At 40.0% G+C, this 20310-nt stretch overlaps 1 protein-coding gene across 4 annotated transcripts in view; it reads right to left on the minus strand.

Annotated features, from left to right (window-relative positions):
- Window positions 1-20310, minus strand: part of MAST4 (microtubule associated serine/threonine kinase family member 4) — a 303723-nt gene that overhangs the window by 62105 nt on the left and 221308 nt on the right. For all 4 annotated transcript variants that reach the window (XM_086480573.1, XM_086480572.1, XM_086480571.1 and 1 more), the window contains one exon: window positions 10700-10788. In XM_086480573.1, coding sequence (XP_086336699.1) covers window positions 10700-10788 — 89 coding nt within the window. The remainder of the gene's footprint in view (window positions 1-10699; window positions 10789-20310) is intronic.

Below are 20310 nucleotides of genomic sequence, written 5' to 3' on the forward strand. Positions count from 1 at the left end.
CAAAAAACACTGAATGAATTCTTTTTTTCAAATTCAGTTTTGTCAGACCAAGGCATGGAAAGACGACCACCCTCTGTGATGAGAAGAAGCAACTGCACATTGTGAACAGGTTGTAACTTCAGGGTCTGTTACTTCTTCATATTAAAGCACCCGACCTCCTGCTGACCAGCACGAGTGCAGAAAGAAGGCAGCTGCTGCCACCTCTGCTCCTCAGCACCTACAGCTAAATGAGACACAGTATCTGAAGAAGAAATAAAGATGACTCCTGAAAAAAAAAAAAAAAAACCACAAACCAACCCCCCAAAAAAACCCCCACAAAAACACAACAAAAGCTAAAAGGATTCCAGTTAAAGTAGCACTGGCATACATCTGAAAGTCAATCTTTCCTTAAATAGAGAACACATTGCAACAACAATTTGTTAAAAAAAAAAAACCAACCCACAACATAGTTGTAGCATTTTATTTTTGGACATAAATGAGAACAGGCCATTAAGTGACAGATCAAAAAAACTCTTATGTACCTAGTTAGAATCAACATTTAATTTTTAAGGAGAAAAATACTACCTACATGTGAAAAGGCCAATACAATAGATGAGTCCTTCAAGTAGCCTTGATTTCTACTCAGATTTTTGAATTAACACTGCATTTATCATAGTGATGTCCTTATCAGATCCCATTAATTCTACCTGAGAAAGTGTACTCATGGAGCCACTAGGCAGCAAACACAGAGAAAACCCAACCTGCTGCCTTTTTTTGGCTAGAAGCAGATGCAAGATGCTTTTTGAGCTGTGCTTAAACCACATCTTCACAATCGCTCTTCCCACAGTCCCAAGAGGCAAGGATTCCACTCTTGCTGGCCAATACCTCCAAAATTTGCCTTTTTTGACCCCAGCTTTGTTATTAGCCTTCAGACACTTCTCAGGGCCTCAATAATTTCAAGGTGGCAAGGATTTTCATTCCCTGAAGGGGTGCAGGCAGAGCAGGTGGAATCCGAAATCTGAAGCCACCCGTGGCACACATCACAATCTTTACTTGCGGATCAACGCAATTTATTCTTGTCCTGCATGAACTGCAAAAAATTACTGAGAGCAACAGTTTGTTTAATTTAATGGCTAACAGGATTTCTTTTGCTGCTACCACATTATCTTATTTAATAAAGATAACCTAAAAAACTCCATTGTAGCACTGTGCAGATAAAGCATGGTTATAAACTTTAGCTACTGCACTAGAAAAAATTAGCTGTAATTCGGAATGTGTCAGGAACTTAGATAACAGGAAAAAAAGACAATGAAGCTACCTTAAAGTCTGGCAGAAAAGCAGAGAATTTGGCTTAATTTTGTGAGATGTAAACAGCTTTCGACAGGAAATAATTTGACACACCAAAATAGGGGCATTTGTAAACAAATTCCTTTCCTCTGATAGCTATTTTAAAGTAATAGATGGATACATACACATATTTAACACACATCAAGGATATACCTAATTGTCCATCAGTTAGTCAGAAGATATGTGTAAACTTCACACAGAAGCAAAAAAAAATGGTGGAAGAATGCAGTAATTTTATATCTATTGCAGTGCTTTGAGACTCAATGCTACAAACTACCTCATTAAAAGCAACAAAGATCACTTCCTTACAGACGAAACCTGAAGAAGCTGAAGTCTTACTCAGGAAGAGCATCACATCCTGCTATTAGAAAAATCAACTTGCAAGCACTATTTCCGATAGCAAACAAACTTTTAAAATAACAAAACTGCTAAAGCAGTATATATAATACCTGGATACTAAATCCCACAGCTTTCTGTAGAAGTCTAAGAACTCAGACAAGCCTGGAAATGGAATAAAAATCCAAATCCCAGCTGGAGAAATAGCTAGTGCTATTATGGGTTTATGGTGTGATGTTTTAGAAAAGCAAGACAGGTTAGAAGCAGAGACCTATACATACCCTTCATCCATCACAGCATTCATCCACCCATCTCCAAGTCAATACCCGGGAGACTTTCAAATAAAAAAACAGTGTCAGTTAATTCTCTGTGCTTATGTCCAGTGCTTGCTTATTAGCCAAATCCCACTGTTCTTTGGGATCTTCTGACTGTTTTATGTTTTAGTCCTAGGGTATTTCTATGCTGCTGAGATTACTGTTGATGTTTCCGACCTGGTAAAGTAAACCTGACTGGTGGACAGGCATTAAGTAAGTAATTAATTCCATCATCCTCTGGGAGATACAATGAAAAATCAATCAGCATACCAAAACAATACCCTACCTCATGACAACACACCGGGTAGCTCATTTTGCAAGCAGCTACTGTTAAGAAAACTGTATCGAGCCTAATTAAATTGTGATTGTTTTGCAAGCAGCTTCAAGAAGTCCTGTGTCTTTGCCACAGAGAGATGTTTTACAGCTTTAAGAAAGGCATATGTCACAGTCACTGTATATTATTAATGTATTTTTAATAGCTGTCTACTTAGAAAATAAAGTTTCAGATGCGATGACTTTCTGTTAGTACTGAAGGAATAACAGATTAATGATAATTGTTATCTCAAATTCCTGACGGATCAAAGACAAATCCAGCTTGAAGTCTTGATGTCATTATTTGATGTTTTTTAAAAACGAATCACAGTACACCAGCACCACAGTAATACAACATAACGATGGGTCATAATGTTCCTCTGTGTGAGTTTACTTGGTGGTGAGCCCGCACTGCAAAGTGAACCAATAAGCAAGAAACCATCCACCAACAGTTACAGGTCTGAATTTCATACTGTAACGAACGGTGCCAGTCACCAGAACGGACAACTGGGCAGCAGAATCATTTTGAATACATTTGCTTTCCACTGATACCCACTCAGAGGTGAGGATTTCAAAACCTTGAACAATTATGCTTCACACCAGCAAACAACTTCCCAAGTAACAGCAAGGAAGGGTTGCACGCTCCTGAAATCCGTTTGCTAGGATGCTTTGCATGTTCTGACCAGTATCTGACATATTGTCAGTCCTATTATTTTGATGGGATTTAATTTAAAAGTCAGTTGTATCTGCATGTAACTTGCCACTTACTTTCCTCTCCTGACCCTAAACTAGTAAAAGATGCTCTGAAAGTGCTATAACAATTTTACTTTACCGCAAAGCAAGATTAAATAAATAGTTTTATTTTAGCAAAACGATTTCTATTATTCTAGATGTGACAACAGTCAGAATAATTTAAATATCATACTGTTTTCCTTTCTGTAAATACCATTTTTTTTTTAAAAAAAATTATATTCAGAATGCCGCTTTCATATTTAGCTTTCACCATTCTCATATTGCACCATGAAAACACACTAAGGCTTCATTCATTTACAAACTTAGTCCTCCTTTCCCCCAAATCCAGTCAACGCAGACTGTAGCTAAAGCAGAACAGCACAGAATCATACAACGGTTTGGGTTGGGACCTTAAAAGCCACCTAGTTCCATCCCCTCTGCCATGGGCAGGGACACCTTCCACTAGACCAGGTTGCTCAAAGCCCCATCCAGCCTGGCCTTGAACACTGCCAGGGAGGGGGCAGCCACAGCTTCTCTGGGCAACCTGTGCCAGTGCCTCACCAGCCTCATCATAAAGAATTTCTTCCTTACACTAAATCTCTCCTCTTTCAGTTTGAAACCATTACCCCTTGTCCTATCACTACACTCCCTGACAGAGTCCCTCCCCATCTATCCTGTAGGCCCCCCTGAAGTACTGGAAGGCCACTAGAAGGTCTCCCCAGAGCCTTCTCTTCTCCAGGCTGAACAATCCCAACTCTCTCAGCCTGTCCTCACAGGGGAGGTGCTCCAGTCCCCTGATCATCTTTGTGGCTCTACTCTGGACCCGTTCCAACAGGTCTATTTCTTTCTTATGCTGAGGACTCCAGAGCTGGACGCAATACTCCAGGTGGGTTGTCATCAGGGCAGAGTAGAAGAGAGAATCACCTCCCTCGACCTGCTGGCCATGCTTCTTTTAATGGAGCCCAGGATGTGATTGGTTTTCTGGGCTGTGAGCACACATTGCCAGCTCCTATTCAATTTTTCATCCACCAGCACCCCCAAGTCCCTCTCCCCAGGGCTGCTCTCGATCCACTTATCGCCCAAACTATCTGTGCTTGGGATTGCCCTGACTCAGGTGCAGGACCTCGCACTTGGCCTTGTTGGACTTCATGAGGCTGCATATGAGAGAAGCAGCTGCATATGAGAATGATTCTTCTTTGTCTGAAATACACTGTAGTAAGCCAGTAGTCATTATCACCTACCTTGGACAAAAGCCACAGGATTACAATTAAAAACCCAGGGAAACTAACTCTAAATTTAATGCACACACGCAAATGCCTCCGGTGTGCTTCAAAGCCTAACACAACTAAAATACACGGTGATAACAGCTTTGTTCACTACTACTTCAATAGAGCTAGGTAAAGTACCTCTATCAAACAAAATTACTGCAAGCAGTAAGTACTAACGTAGTGAAAGCACAATATTAGCAGTCAGCATTCTAATAGTGTCTGCCTAAGACTGTCTAGGCAGACCTAAAACATCCTAGAAAAAGAATTACAAGCGGAGATAAGACTTTCTTGGCCTTAAATTTTGTATCACACAGTCCCATTCACAAATTTACTGACTCCAACAGGAAAGGTCCTGTTTGTCCCTGCTTTACTTAGTGGATGATTCTTCAGGAACCTTCATGTTCTGGTATATATGGCCAGCATGTATTTCTCCTCCCACTCCATGAAAACACCTCTGACTGATAGAGATGACGATACAAGCATTTCAGTCTTCCTGTTGCTACGGCAAGCAAATAGTAGTCATCTAGTCTTACACAAAAAGCTCTCATATTCTATCCTACCAGCCTTTCTCCGCACGTGATCCCATCTGAACATGTATGACCACAAAAGCACGCAGTACTCCAGATTAAAATCCAACCAGGACATTGTACAGTGGCATGAAATCTTCCCAAATGCAATTGAAAATTACTTCCTTTATACATCTTTGGATGTATTTACAAAGCTACACTAGACTGGGTCCTTGCAAACACCACTGGATCCAGAAAAAGCAGTGAGCTCCTTCTCTAAGTTCCTTATTAATACATGAGTCCACAGCTTAACAGTAGACATTTCTGTTACTGGTTCTCAAGCACAAAACGCTGTATGTTGCTATGTAATTTCATACTTTTTTGTTCCAGCCCTCAAGATCATTCAGCCTCTTCAACACTGCTTCCCAATGCTGTTCCATACTGGATGTCTTCCAAATTTACATCAGCTACAGTAATTTTATGCCAATGTCACTTATGAGAAGATGAAAAAGGTTTGGCCACAAAACCAAAACCTGAGGGCTCTACTGATAACCTCTGCTGCCACTTTCTAATATTTCTCATTTTAGCACTACCCTTGTCTTCTCCCCTTTAAACACTTTCCTACTTATCTTGCAATTCTTCTCCTAGTACCTGTTGTCTTAGTAGCACCACATGAAACATTTATTAAAATACAGACAAGATTTACAGCATTGTTCCTAACAGCTAAATCTTGTTCCTGCAGCAGATACAATTAAACAGCACCACAAACAACTATTAATCATTAGTGGTTAGTATCACCCACAACAACACGCTCCTGTGACACTAAGCACTATTAAGATGGGGACACCTGAATGCCCTGACTTGCTGAGACTATAATCATTCACTTTGCAGGCCGAGTGATGTAGATGACCTGCCTATGCAGCAGCAGGCAGTCAGCTGGAAAAGCCTATTAGTGACCAGGCCACCAGTTGCTGTCCAAGCTGATGCTTCCCACAATTCTGAATGTATCCACGGTTCACGCAAAAATTAAAAGGATCTTTTCAGCAGGTTTAACAGATTCCAGCCCAGAAGGCACCTTAAACTAGTGGTCCAAACAAAACTCATCTCAGGTATGAGATGCAAGCAAAGGTAACTAAGTACGTGTTTTGCCTATTCTCCCACAAAGGAACAAATTAATGAGACAGGGAACAGATTGTTGGTAGATCCAAGGGATGAAAATACTGACTTCAGATACATCTGAAGCACTGAATTCCCAAGCAACGCCAATAATCTTATCAGGACTATACAAGAAGGGCCCAGGACAACACTGAAGATTATCAAGATAATTAATAGAAATTGATCCTGGGTGGATTTTGAAGAGTCTGACAATCTTGATTCCTTTCGGCTTGAATAGCCTATAATAAAGGGATGAGGACCTGCAATAACAACTAAGATAGTACAAACATGAACTCAAGAACCTGGTCCACTTAAACAAAATATTTTCAGTAAGGGTAACAGCAGGCCCTCCCCAAAGATGGCTTAAGTACCCTGACAGCAGGGAGTTCAGCAGTGGGATACAGTACCCTAACAGATATGGCAGAAAAGCATTGATAATACAAAACCAGAAGCCAAAATAATTTTAAAAAGGCATGAGCAATCAGGGTCATGCATGATCTATCCATCTTTCCACTTGAATTCCTCAAACCACAGCATGTTAGGTCCTTCATTTTCCTTTTCATGGAATCAGGAAGGTGCCTAACAAGGAACCTCTGAGCACTTCCTTTCCAAAACCAAAGTGACTTCAGAATATGTCCAGACCTTGAAAATGGCCTCAGAGATCTCCCTTCCAATCTCTCACCTTGAAGCAACTGTGATTGTTCTCAAAACTGCGTCAGAAAATAGGCCGTGGCAGAGCAATCTGATGCCAGCCTGACATATCAAGCCAAAGTTCAGTTAATCTAATATCATAATTTCTGGCTTAAAATGCTGTTAAGTATACATCACTATGTCCAAACGTACTACAGTAAATCTCAAACTTCTGTTTCCAATCACATTTGAAAGAGAACAAGACAGACTTCTACTTGAGCCAGGACCCAGCTGGCTAACAGATGAACATGTTCTGGCTCTCCACGCTCAAAACAGCTCATTTTCCTCCTGAAATACTACAAAGGACCTGTAAAGCACTACCTCTCCTTGCTCCAAAATCAGAACAAAATTGTGTGTTTCGAACAGGGTCCCTGAGGACCCTAAGAAAGGTAAGAGAGGGGACAAGAGCATAAAGTGGAACTCTCAGAGCTCACATGTCTCCAGCAGTGCTTTTGATTTTTTTTAAAGATTCACAGAAGCATGTTAGGCTTTTTCTAAAGCGGGAAGTAAGGTAATGAAGACAGACACAAGAGAAACAAAGAACAGAACAGTGGAAAGAGAAGAGCTCTCAATGCATGTATAAAGATGCTGAGAAGGTGACACAGGACTGAAGAAGCTAGGAAAGCTGACAGCCTGGGTTTGCTGCAATCTCTCTCTCTTACAGTCAGGAGGACTGCTGCACAGAAATGCATGAGAAAAAAATGATCCATCAAAAGGTGCGATGTGAAGAGCTAAATGTTTCTAAGCACAAGTGGGATTTAAAGAGTCCTCAATGTCTCAAGTTCTCAGTTCCATCACCAGTTAGACTCAGATCCTTGAAAGGCAGATCCAAGAATCAGCCTTTTCCTTTCACAGCTCAGTGGTAAACAATTGTGCAACATGAATGAAGTTAGATTAGCTGTTAGCATCCAAACAGCCTAATCTGTTGAACCTGCATTCACCTCGGCAGATTCCTTGCATGAAACTGAACTCTTGACAACATGCAAGAAAAACTTTTCTAGAGCAGGATCTCTCTATTGTGCTCCATATTCTGCATAATCTTACTGGAAAGTACTTGCCAAGAATGCATGTTATTACCACACTTCAGCCAAGTCTGATGAATAAACCTGTTTTCAGTGAATGTGAGCACTGAGACTTTGCTGCACATTTAGCTTTCTCCATCCTCCTCTAGGATTAGAAACTACTTTGTTTCCCTCTCCCTCTTCTGCTTCTATTGTTTGTTCCTCCAACAGCAAACACTAGTAAGAAAGATGTGAAGGTGTTAAAGAGGGTCATCTCCAGTCCCTCTGAGACTTGGAGTCTGCAGTACATGCTCCTAGCAGAAGGTCCAGTGCAGGCTGCCAAATAAACACTTCCAATTTAGAAAACTATTCTAGTTGAATCTCACCATTCCCAGCTACTAGCCAGATGTGGCCCCTAAAGGACTGTAAAATCATCTAGCTGAACAGGACCGGGTTCTCTCAATAGAGTCAAGAAGGCCTCCCTGACTTGGCATAATCCCTCCCAGCCAAGGACTGCCAAGAGGAAAAAACCCAGCAGGCTGTAAAGCACACGCTGTCTCTTCTCACATCCCTCTGCTGCACTTCAAAAGAAACCAAGCCTCCAGTACAGGCCACTACAGACAGCAGGATGGCGATCTGAGTGTGCAGATGCCAGTGCAGGTAAGACCTAGTGGCTCTGACCACACAAGAACACAGCATCACTAAAAGTCCACAATGTCTCTTAAGCCCAAGGTTACCAAGGATTTATACACATTAAACACTTGACACACTGAACTCCTACTGAATATGTAGATTAAAATTCCTAACTTACATGGCTTTGCTGTGCTTCTGACAACAACATTTGCCTCTTTTTTTTTTTTTTATTTGTGTGAATTAGGATGACACGCACAGTGGCTCAAAGTACAGATTAAAAAACCAAAATTTTGCCTACCAAGCCAATTGCAGGCAGTATCTAATTGACCACTAAACAAAACAGAAAACCTGTCAAGGGTGACTCTGAGCATGCTTTAGCTTCAAATTGTGCCTTCAGGGAACTAGTCTAGTCACACTAGCTGGCTGAGCTAGGAGCCAATGGCTCTGCGAATATTTACGGTAATTAACTATACATAGAGCCATGCTAGTAACAGAGGCAGCAATACACATGCAAATTTCCATGACATATACAAGATTTCCTAGTGCTGCTGAAGTGTTCAGCACACATACCTTGAGAGAACATATCAGCATTAAGAGAACCTACTGTATCTGGGGTAACTGAAGGCTGCCAAATTTCCACAATAGGTTTTTTAATACACAGTACATACTGCTGAGTTTAAGGAAAAGAACAGCTTACACTTAACCTGTCTTAATCCTTATAGTATCAGTTTTCCACCTTCAGAGCCACTTGTCAACAGCTGTGACACCAGCAATATTATTCCCCTTTTGTGGTTTGAGAAATCGATTCAAAAGGATAAAGCAACTTGCTGAAAGCATGAGTCTGCTGCCAGACAGGAACTCTTCAGCCCTTATCAAACACACAACCTATAGTCAGGTCCCAGGTAACGCATGCTGGTCACTCCATACTTCCAAAGCCTGTTGGGCATTGTTGGTCTAAGCCATCAGTTTCCTAATGGCTGGTGTAGTCACTCATAGCAGCAGACATGCTAGTTCTCATAGCAAGCATTGCTATTGCTTTCATCAAGTCAGCACAGCACAACTAAAGCCTCTTTCTACGGTGACCACAGATACACTGTTCCAAACGGCAACTTCTGCATTTGGGAGACTCAGAGAAGGACCCCAAACATTTCAACATTTAATTTTTCAGTTTTTGTTTGTTTGTTTTAAATGCTCTGCTGCCTTGAATTCCTTACAAATCTTCATGCTGTCTGGATTCCTGGCTTCGATAGCCTGCTATCCAGAGTGAAAATCACCACCATTATTTTATCTAATAATGTTGCTTCCACAAGAAAACTGGAGATGACTTACTAAACTCACCATCCTCTTCAAAAATTCAACTAAAACTCGCACCTTCTCTTTTAGCATCCATTTGAGAGCAGTCTCCAAAGAATTCAGTCTGTCTACACAAGGATTGGTATCGGGCTTTCGTTTTGGTGTGTAGTTACAGCCAATGTCCAGAAAACTTAGAAACAATAAACCTTTGAGGAAACATGTTTTGATATGCTAAGAATGCTCCTTTTTAAAATTAAGACCATCATCAATAAAATATTTATTTATGGACTTTCGTTCAATCTTTAAATGCTTCAGGTGCTTTAGAAGCAAAACAAAATTATCATTAATTTATTGCCAGGTAAAGTGAAGCACAGAAATATAGAGCAGCATGCCTACCACCACAAAACCCAGAGAACAAAAACACTAGGAATACAATGCAATACCCCTACGTACCAACTACACTACCGTACCACGTGTGCAAGCTGTTTTTTATCCTTTTCACACTGAACTAGGCCCAGAACTGGGTGGGGCGGCAGGGTGAGCATCAGAATGTCAGAAGGCAAGGCAGGTAAGTAAAAGATAGCTACATGATCCATGTTAGGTATTTCTGGACTGCTTCTCACCATAACACAGGATTTATGGATCTAAACATAATGGAAATTGTGATGGAATGATCACAGAATCACAGAAAGTTAGGGGCTGGAAGGCACCTCAAAAGACCATCTAGTTCAACCCCCCTGCCAGAGCAGGAACACCCAGAGTAGATCACACAGGAACTCGTCCAGGAGGGTTTTGAATGTCTCCAGAGAAGGAGACTCCACAGCCTCTCTGGGCAGCCTGTTCCAGTGCTCTGTCACCCTCACAGTGAAGAAGTTTTTCCTTATGTTAGTGTGGAAACTCCTGTGCTCCAGTTTGCACCCGTTGCCCCTTGTCCTGTCATTGGATATCACTGAGAAGAGCCCGGCTCCATCCTCCTGACACTCGCCCTTTAGGTATTTATAATGATATGCAACTTGTTGCTATTCAAAACAGTGGAAAGAAGAATAGTGTGATAAGACTATTTGTCTGTCCTCCTTTGCTCATGGACATTTTAAGAATTAATAACAGCAGTAGTAGCACAGACGTAAAATCACCTGCATGAGCTGAGAGCGGTGAATGAGGTCGAGGCAGAGCTGCAGACTGGCCATTGCCTATTAAACTCTTCCTGTTGCTTGTTCTACAACTGCGGACAAAAAGAGAGGAAAGAAGGTATTAGCATCAGAAATACAGCATGTACTGCACATGGACATTTTGAGATTCTGCTACTTTGTTCCTTCGCTTCCCAGTCTCCTCTTAAAAATCAGAGCTATTGTTATTTTTGTAGGCATGTCCAGGAAGTCCACGATCATACTGTATAATGGCAAAGACAGCAGTTTCCCAAGAAAATGCACCATAGATACTTTTCAGGATTGCACGTTTGCTTTTCTGTGCCAAGACCAGCATTCCCCTGTAGAGTCCTTCACAAAATGTTCTTCCCTGACTGCAGTTCGTTTCTCTGCCATACACTTTTATAATATATAAAAACATACAAGCTTAGTGTGAAAACTGGTCTCAAGCTTAGAATCATCATTCGATGATTAAACCTGTTTCTGTTGCATGAACTGTGGCTCCAAATTGCATGCCACGAAGAGCAATGATTTATCAATCTGAGAATGATACAACAATCATAAATCTAATTACTGAGATAAATTTCACATCTGTGCCTTTTGTCAATGGAACAGATGATGTCTAAGAAGATGAATGCATTCTTTTACTCATACATTTTTCATCTGCAAAACCACTAATTTCCCATATCACAAGATCATTAGGCAAGATAAATAGTAAATTAACACCTCTATTAAACTTGGGAAAAGAGATACTTTTCTTAAATATATTGTGCAGTTTTTAAATATTCGTTGGCAGAAGTGTTTTCCTTTTTTTTTTTTCTTTCTACTGTAATGAATATTCTCACAAATATAAACCTCCAACACTGTAAACAATCATGCACAGGGAAAACAGTATCTTGAAGTCAAAGACACTGTGACTGCGTACAAACCGAAGTGCATATGCTAATGTTCATGGCACCGCAACCAGGATTTTTTTCTTTAAAGGTTTAGAAAAACTCAAAACCACCAAAAGGGGACAATTTCACACATAAAACCATTTAATTAACACAGCAGGTTTCAACAGAAGTAGATTCAGGACATAGTTGTAGATGTCACCAAAGATGAATTTTGTAATACGATCTCTGTATCTGGCTCTCTTTGGAGACAGAAAGCAAGACTGATTAACCTTGATATGGTGCAAGTTGAATAAAATGCAAAAGAAAGGGTAGAGTTTAATACCATAAACAGTTAAGTAAAACAGATTCAAAAGCAATCCAAAGTAATACTGAAAACAAGGAAAATAAAAAACAAAGGCAGAAGAAATGTTGAATATGAAAGCAACATAGAAGGCACCTGCAATACGCAAAAAAAGTCAAACACTAAGAGCAGTCTCCCCTTGAAAAATGTTTTGTGAAGCAGGAAGAGTACCATTCACAGCTTTTTAATGGGTTAATGCAAAGTTCATTTGCATGAATTGCACAATGAACTGCATATCAATTAGTACAATCCATTAAACAATGAGTTAATTCAAGAGTATGTACTTATTACTGCAGATCTGTGTAAGAAAAGAAAGCACAAATCGATTGCAAGATTCACATTTAGAGCCCTCGAAAAGTCAAAACCTATTTAAGACACATACTGCAATTTCTAAGCTGAACAAACGGAGAACTTTTTAGATGTGTTTTTAGGAATCTGTCTAGATTAAGCTCAGCTTTCTGCAAGTATTTTTAAAATATTCAGCATTTAATATGTTATGATTTATGTCTTCATGCAATGTCACTGTGGTTTTGGTAACTTTTCTTGTATCATACCATGACAAGCCTCACTTTATCTGCTGCACTTGTTTTTAAAAGCTTAAATAACTGTTCCTTTGCACTAAAACTGAACCCAGGAGAAACTTCTGGTATTCATTAGACATTCGATAAAGGACACACAGATTGCATCTATCGATGATGATGTGATGATACGACTACAGCATCTATAGCGCAGGCTGCGGTTAAGAAACCCCTTTACCTGACTTTAAAGCAGTTCTGCATGGCTAATGTTTGGGATCTAAAGGATCACCACATCTCGTGTGACAAGGAGGGAATACATTTTAAGTATCTAATCTCTGGATATGTTCTCAGCAAAACAAATATTACTTTCAAAGAATTCTATGCACCCTTCACTGATTTTGCTACAAAGATGATTCCAGATACAGGTTTATCAGTATCACTTGCCCTTACCTGTAAAAATTGAGAGTTTTATCACTTTTGCCAGAACCTCCTATGAAATAAGTGACTGCCTTGTATTCACTTTTACATTAAAATTCAAACTGCACATCCTTCAGGTGAAGATAGTGCAAGTACTTTCACAAGTCATTATCGAAGATATCTAATTCAAAAATTCTTCATTTTAAAGAACTATTTCTGAGGAGTATGATGGCATTACTTTCGACATCAAGATCTTAGGTAATGAGAAAAGTTTCCCTCAACTGCCTTTTCAAAAGTCTTTGTTATTTGCTCAGATGTGGCTGCAGCTGTATGAAGACTTTATCTTTCACCACACTTTATCCTTTCACCACACAAAATGTTCTATTGAGAAATAGAAAACAAAAGTATGAAGTCTCCTCTATTTTTCTTAACAGTAAGGTAAGATGCAAATCACTACATGAAAGGACAAATCCATCATAGAGCTCTCGCCGTAATTTGTTCTTTCAGTTTTGTTTCACAAAGATTTTGAAACTATGTTATCCATCCTGTACAATCTGTGAAACACAACTCCTTTCCCAGACTAATGCTTTTATAGAAGATGCTATACAAAGATGTGGGTGAAAAAATCTTCAGGGAACCTTGAAAGATGATCTAAGCTGCTAGAACATGGCAAATGGGAAGCAGGGTCCCAAGGAAGTATCAAAGCATTACTTACTGAACTTTATTTAGCCTTGAAACAGCAATCTTCCATATACAAAAGAATCTCAGAAGTCAAAGCCATTCAGCAGACAAAATCGTTTTTCCTAGATCTGTGAGTACATCAAGTAACTTTCCCCTTCTATTGTCTTCATAAAACTATCTTTCTCCCATTCAAATCTGACAAGATAAACCAACTGATAAGAGGCAGGCCTGAAAGAAAGCGTCTTTGTCTGCAGGAAAAATTATAGCAGTGCAGGAACAGTCTATGGGGATTGTAACTTAGGGAAACATAAGCCTTGGTAAACTACAGAGCACTACACCCTCAAAACGCATTTCTCCTAGCCTTGGATTTCATGTTGTTATCAGGTTGCATGGCACACAGAAGAGACTAGCAAGGCCGGCGGCAGATACAATACAGGGTTCAGAGCACTGAAAAAAAAAGCAGAAAGAAAAACATATTTTTCCAAAGAGAAGGAGGTAGGGGAAAACAAATTTAAAAAAAAAAATCAGTCATGTTCAACAGTAATTAAACTTTGGGGTGCACACAAAACTTGGACAGAATAAAAGTTTACATTTTTTGCCCTTTGTCGTCTTCTCTGCCCCAGGAAGACTGTTCCTGGACTATAGTCTGTTACCAATAATTTAAAGTGGCAGTCCTGGACAACTACCTATCTGGAAGTAGTGTCATTACACCGTATCAGCAGTGCCCTGGACTTAGCGGCACTGCTCCTTACCTTGGATTCCAATTCATAATTTCCTATCTGGTTTTGAAATCCCCCCAGACAGGTTCTGCCTCACCTCCTTGCTCCTGTCCACTTACACCTCTCCTCCCTATCCTGACTTCTCACCAAGTCTCACTGCTGGGGAATTCCTCCTTCATTCCAGCTCCAATATCAGGCCCAACACACTAACCTCTGAGTCGTTTCTCCTCCTCCAGCTGCTACAGATGATCAACACTTCCCATGAGAAGTACTCATGATAAAACAAATAGAGACATACATAAGACATGCTTTGTGCTCAACTTTGTTAACCAGGGTGAACTACAGCTGCTGAAAGATGCAATCCAGTCGCACGAAGCTTGATTACCTTGCTACAATGCTTCCCATAACGGGCAAAAGCCATTTAGGCAGAGATGACAGGAACTGCTAGATTGAAACCAGCAAAGCACAAGACAAAAGTACTAGTATGGCCATTAAAATAGAGCTACACTCCACAAGCTCTTGGAAACACTAAACAGAATAAAAAGTTGAAGCAGAAAACCAATGCTTCTGGGACAGGCAGTACTTCATATAGAGCTGAACTATTAAATGCAGGTTTCCTCATACAGTTACCAAGAAATGGCAAAAACTGGGAGAGGTATGTACTGAAATGGAAGTTCCTTCCTCAGAACAAAGGCTAATATGTGAGCAAATTACAGGCAGTAAAGGTTAATTGCTTTTTTCCCCCAAAAAAAAGTAGGGAAAGAAGGCTATATTGACAGACATTACCACTTGCCAAATTTCCCATGAAAAGTGTAGCATCTGCTTTAATCATTTATTATGATTTCATTTCAACATCCTCAATTATTAATATTTACACTTGTAATGAAGATGGATTTGGCCTGTAAGCGATTATGACAGTTCACCACCTTTCACAGGCTGTGCTCAGCACAGCACTACTCCACAACAGCTTAATTTTGGTATCAGTGTAATACAGCGGTTTAGGTGAAGATAAAGATTAAAAGGGCATTCTCCTATTTTAAGAGAGGCTGCAAGCAAAATGTTTTATTTGCTAACACAAGTGCAGTCAAATTAAGCTATTGCCATACCCAGAATGCAAAGCCTAACCACGTAGACACAAGAAAGAAAGAGTGCAAGATCAGCACTCCCATAAAGGCTCCGGGGACAGAAAAGGTGGTTGTAATTTCTCTGGTGTTAAAATTGCATAGCTGAAAACTACCTCAGGAGGAACATGCTGTGCCTAGCAAGGCTTGAAATGTGGCCACTTTGTTTATACAGGAAGGTTAAATATAACTGAAATATAACTTAAATTTAACTTGTTATGAAGCTAGCTAACTTATGACTTCATAGTTATTTATTATCTTCATAAGCAGCAACACTGAAGAGTCAACGGTGCACACAGCACTGACTTAAAAAAAAATTAAAACATTTAAAGTGAGGAATTCAGCTTCATTTGATTTGGGTTTTTTGGTATTATCATGTTTTTAGAGAAAAAGAAGCCTTTGCATTAAAAAGCAGCTTAGTGAATATTTCCAAGCTCTGCAGAATCCAGTCAAGTTCTGATACATTAACTTGAACAAAGGCAAAAAACAGCTGCCATGAAGAGATGACACACACCAATACTGCAGGAGCTTCCTTGTCAAAAGGGCCCCTTAAGCTTCTATTTGATGAAGCATCTCCTGATCTAGAAAGTCAAAGTAACACATGGCCTGCAGTTAATGGTAGTTTCACACACAGATTGGTTCATAAAAGAAAATTAATCAACAAAGAACATTCCCCTCTCAGTACTGTGGAATTAGGGTTACATGAGCAAAATCCACAGGCTCCATTCAGTGGTATTTGCTGCTGGCCTGTTCTACCCTATAGCCAAGAGAGACTGAAGAGTAAGGAAGCAAAGGTTTATAATTCCAAAAGATATTTCCTAGACAGAAGTAGGTAAATACTCAAGGTGCTACATTGAGAGAAACGTGCAAACCATCTGAATGTGAGTAAAATATACCATCAGTAACGCCCCAAATCTTCTTTTTGTTCTTTTAATGGCTTTCAATGTACCACACTCATATCCATTTAGTATAACCTAGCATTATTTTCTGATATATTTTTACTAAATATATGTCTGCAAATAAACTTTCCAAATTTGGTGCATGCATATAGATACGTATATAATCATATACATATATACATTCATATTGACATGTATAAAAATACAGACATATTTTTATAAAGACATATATATAATACTATTATTTAAAACATTACATACACAGCAAACATTCTATGTATTAGATATCCTACCCTCTGTGAGGAATTATTCCATATCAGTCTTCAATAATCTGGTGGAACAAAACCAGCTCTTGGGATTTAAATTTTAACTGTTGTAATGTAGGGATTCAGGTTTTACTGTTTTGTATGTAAGGTTTAGCCAAATTGAATGAGGCCAGTTTCAGTCTGAAGAAATTAGAGTGCTGTCAAAACATAATGAACACAGCATACCAAGATGAAGTACGCAGCTGCTGGCAGCCTTAGTTTGGCAGTTCGTTCTGTATCTTTGCAACACTACAGTGAGGGTTTCAGGTTTGGCTATTGGTATACATGGACAGTAAGCTAAGTACTCTCTAGGTACTCTGGCATTTGTGCCCAACACATTCTTCCCTGCCATTACTACCACCTACAAGCATGCCACCAGAAGTTCATTTTTCCTCAACCATACAAAAGAGGAAACTTCAGTCTTTATCTTTCTAAAAAAATCTACAGGGAAAATAGAACTTAAAATGCAACCAACCGGATGCATGATCAGCCTCTGCATGGATTGCCTGAAGGGTTCAAATGCATGCAAGACAGTATCATTGCAAATTACCCGCCAAGAAAAATCACAGAATTGCAAAAATATTTACCAAATCTCTGCTGTTCAGACCTGAGGAAGACTTTCAATTCTTACACTGTAGAAAGCTTCTCAATCTCCATCCCTCCAACGTATTACAAAACAAATATGGAGATCCTTCATTAAGCCTTTTCAACTGTACTTGCTAGTTAGATATGTGTTCACTGTATTCAGCTCCAGTGACTGATCTCACTTTTACTCTAAGCCATTCTGAGCCATAATTTCCTCTCATATAGAAGAAAATCAGAAGAGTTTCAAGAAATCTTAATTTCTTCTACAGAACTAAAACAGTGTATTTCTATCTGTTCTGTTCCCTCCTAAAACAACTGATTCGGTTTTAACTTGTTATAGAGATAAATATCTAATTGTGTAACATAAAGAGTATTAAGCTAACCACTAACTCCATACTTGTATAATATACATAAAATAGCTATATACAAGATACAGTCTGTAACACACACAAAGTGGGCAGGCAGTGGAGAGCAGACAAAATGAACGCTCAGGATCATAAACCAGCCCACCGCGCAATTCTGCTTCATTATCCACAAAATGGAGTTTTTGCATCTTCATACCATACAACCCATTGAGAACACGCTGATGGGATCATTTAAATACCACTGCTTCTTGAATTTATTTTTAAATCTTATTTGTGTTCTGGGAAGGGACATAAACCAAATTATTAGGTGAACAGCACACATTTAGTATCATACTGAGATATTTAACTATCTTCCTCAACACACAAACATTACTCTTTCAAAATAAAAAGGTAAGTAGGAAGCTAGTACCAGAAGTAGAGGAAAAATACACAGGGCTGGCCTAAATCATTGCCAAGTCTGATTATCTTTATCCTACATAATTCAAGAGATGCAAAAAAAGGCATAAACACATCACTGGAAAAAAAAAAATGATCAGGAGCTACAGTGATGGGTTTATAATATTTAACAACCGCCATCTTAAAAAAAAAAGTGCCATACATCACACCTGTGAAGATCAAAGCATCAATACCATGCAGATGTTAACCAAATGAAGTAGTGCCTTGACTTGCATGATAGATAACTATTTGCATTAGGCAGGAAATACGCTATTAACCAGAGCACATGCCCATCAATCAAGGCTGTAGTACAGACAGGAGGTTTAAAACACACGTCTCGTGCTCTTGGCCATCCCCAGAAGTTTCACGTTAATGCAGATCACTCAAAATTTTGACTCCAAGCTCCCAGAGTATCTCTTGTGACGAAGTGGATGCAGCCAGATATTTACCATGTTGTGGTAGTCAGGCTGGGGGCAGGATGTTTCTCACTCTGCCCCTTTGCTCATTGTTAACATCTTGGAAGCAACTGGGGGAGTGTGGGGAGCAGAGGGAGGTGAGTCAGGGCTTCTGGATGCCATTCACTACTGCTGCTCCCTTCAGAGACTTCCCTCTACCTCAGGCTGGAGTGCTGCCTGCCAGGCTATGGGCCAGGCACTGTCAGAGGCAGTGCTTGCCACTGGGCTCTGTCCCCAGTTCGGGAGCTAGGCTGGTGCCCTGTGGCTGCTGCTGCTGCTCACAACACCAAGAAGTCACACTCAGGCTAGGAGGTAGCTGGGGGATCTCCTTCCCACTCTTCCACTCCCAGATGAAGTTAAGGTACAGAGTAAGACCCTTTTCCACACTCAAACTAAACAGAGCAGCCCATCTGCTGGTGATTTTTACCCAGTCCAGCTCTTCAAAAAAAACCTAAACAAAACCAATAAACAAATGGGTCCTGTTCCAGCCATATTTCCTTTGAATAAAATCCATCCAGACTCGAAGACTAGTCACAGCCAATTCCCCAGGCCATTTCAGTACTGCAAGGGAGCCAAGCACATACCCTGAGCTTTCTGTAACTCTAGTTGAAACCAAGGCCAGCACAGTTCAGAGTTAAGATAAAACATGGGAGTGTCTCCAAACTACAGACAGAAGACCTGTTTATCCAGATACCTACCACAGTGAAATCCTGTCCACCTTCTCCCCAGTTTTCTCATTCTGTATTCCACTTAGACCTACCACCTCCTGGCCTTCTTTTTTTTTTCTTGCTGGTGGTTGTTCCCAGCAATGACAGCTCTAAGTGCCACTCTTCATAACCCACCGTATATTGTGGAATTAGTGGGCCAGGATGGTAAGCCAGACAGACCTCCTCACAGCATTGAAAGCACTCCCCAAATAGCACAGAGAGTAGCTTTAGGGAGTGCTTCTCTTTGCCAAAAGAGTGTGCATGGTGTCAATACTTGTTAATGTCTCAAAGGGTTAAAGTTTGCCATGGTCTGAAGTTGCCATGTGGTTATACATGCAGACAGCCTAGAAAATCTGGTGGCTCAGTGGATGTCTAAGAGACCTCAGAAATCACTGATCTGCTTCCAGTTGGGGGAAGGAAAGAAGGAACGACCTTGTCTGTTCCACATCTTGCTACAGACTTTGTGCTTCATCTTCCTTTCAACCTCCTCAATTTATTTGTACCCGGCAAAATAATTTATGTTGCCAAGGCTACTTACACATAAAAAGAATCAGATGCTTATTAAAACAAAAGTCTACACAGTACCCCACATCACATGAAACACTGCCTGCTCTGCACTGCACTCCAGAGACTCTCCCCATGAGAACAGCCACCAAAAGACAAGCTCCTAGAAATATTTTTCCCTACATTATTTCACATTTTTAGATTGCCCATCCCACCCTTTTTCTTCCTAATAATAATGAAGTACAACCAAATTAATCATATCCTAAAATTCAAGGGTAGGAAATTGGTAGCAGCCTGAAGTAGACAGATTTTACATAGCTTCACTTTCAAACCAAATAGTTCTATTCTGGTTTAACCCCTAAAATAATTCGTATTTATACCCCACTCCTTTCTCCTATAATTAAATAGTAACAATTCATTTTTACTCAAAAGAGCAGTCAGTCCCGACAGGGCTGCTTCTTTCCTCCCTTGCTAAATTTGATAGCTCTCATCTTTTCTAAACTATGAGGGAGCATATGATGACTAAATGTGTTATCTTTAAACCTTTAGCAAATACTAGCAAAGATTCAAGGCGTGAACAGGTAAGACAATGCCCAAGCAAGGCACCTGACTGAAGGGAAACTACATTCCCAGATCAAACCTACTAGGAACA

This window comes from Leptosomus discolor, chromosome Z (assembly GCF_034619465.1).
Source record: "Leptosomus discolor isolate bLepDis1 chromosome Z, bLepDis1.hap2, whole genome shotgun sequence".
NCBI classification, from domain to species: domain Eukaryota; kingdom Metazoa; phylum Chordata; class Aves; order Leptosomiformes; family Leptosomidae; genus Leptosomus; species Leptosomus discolor.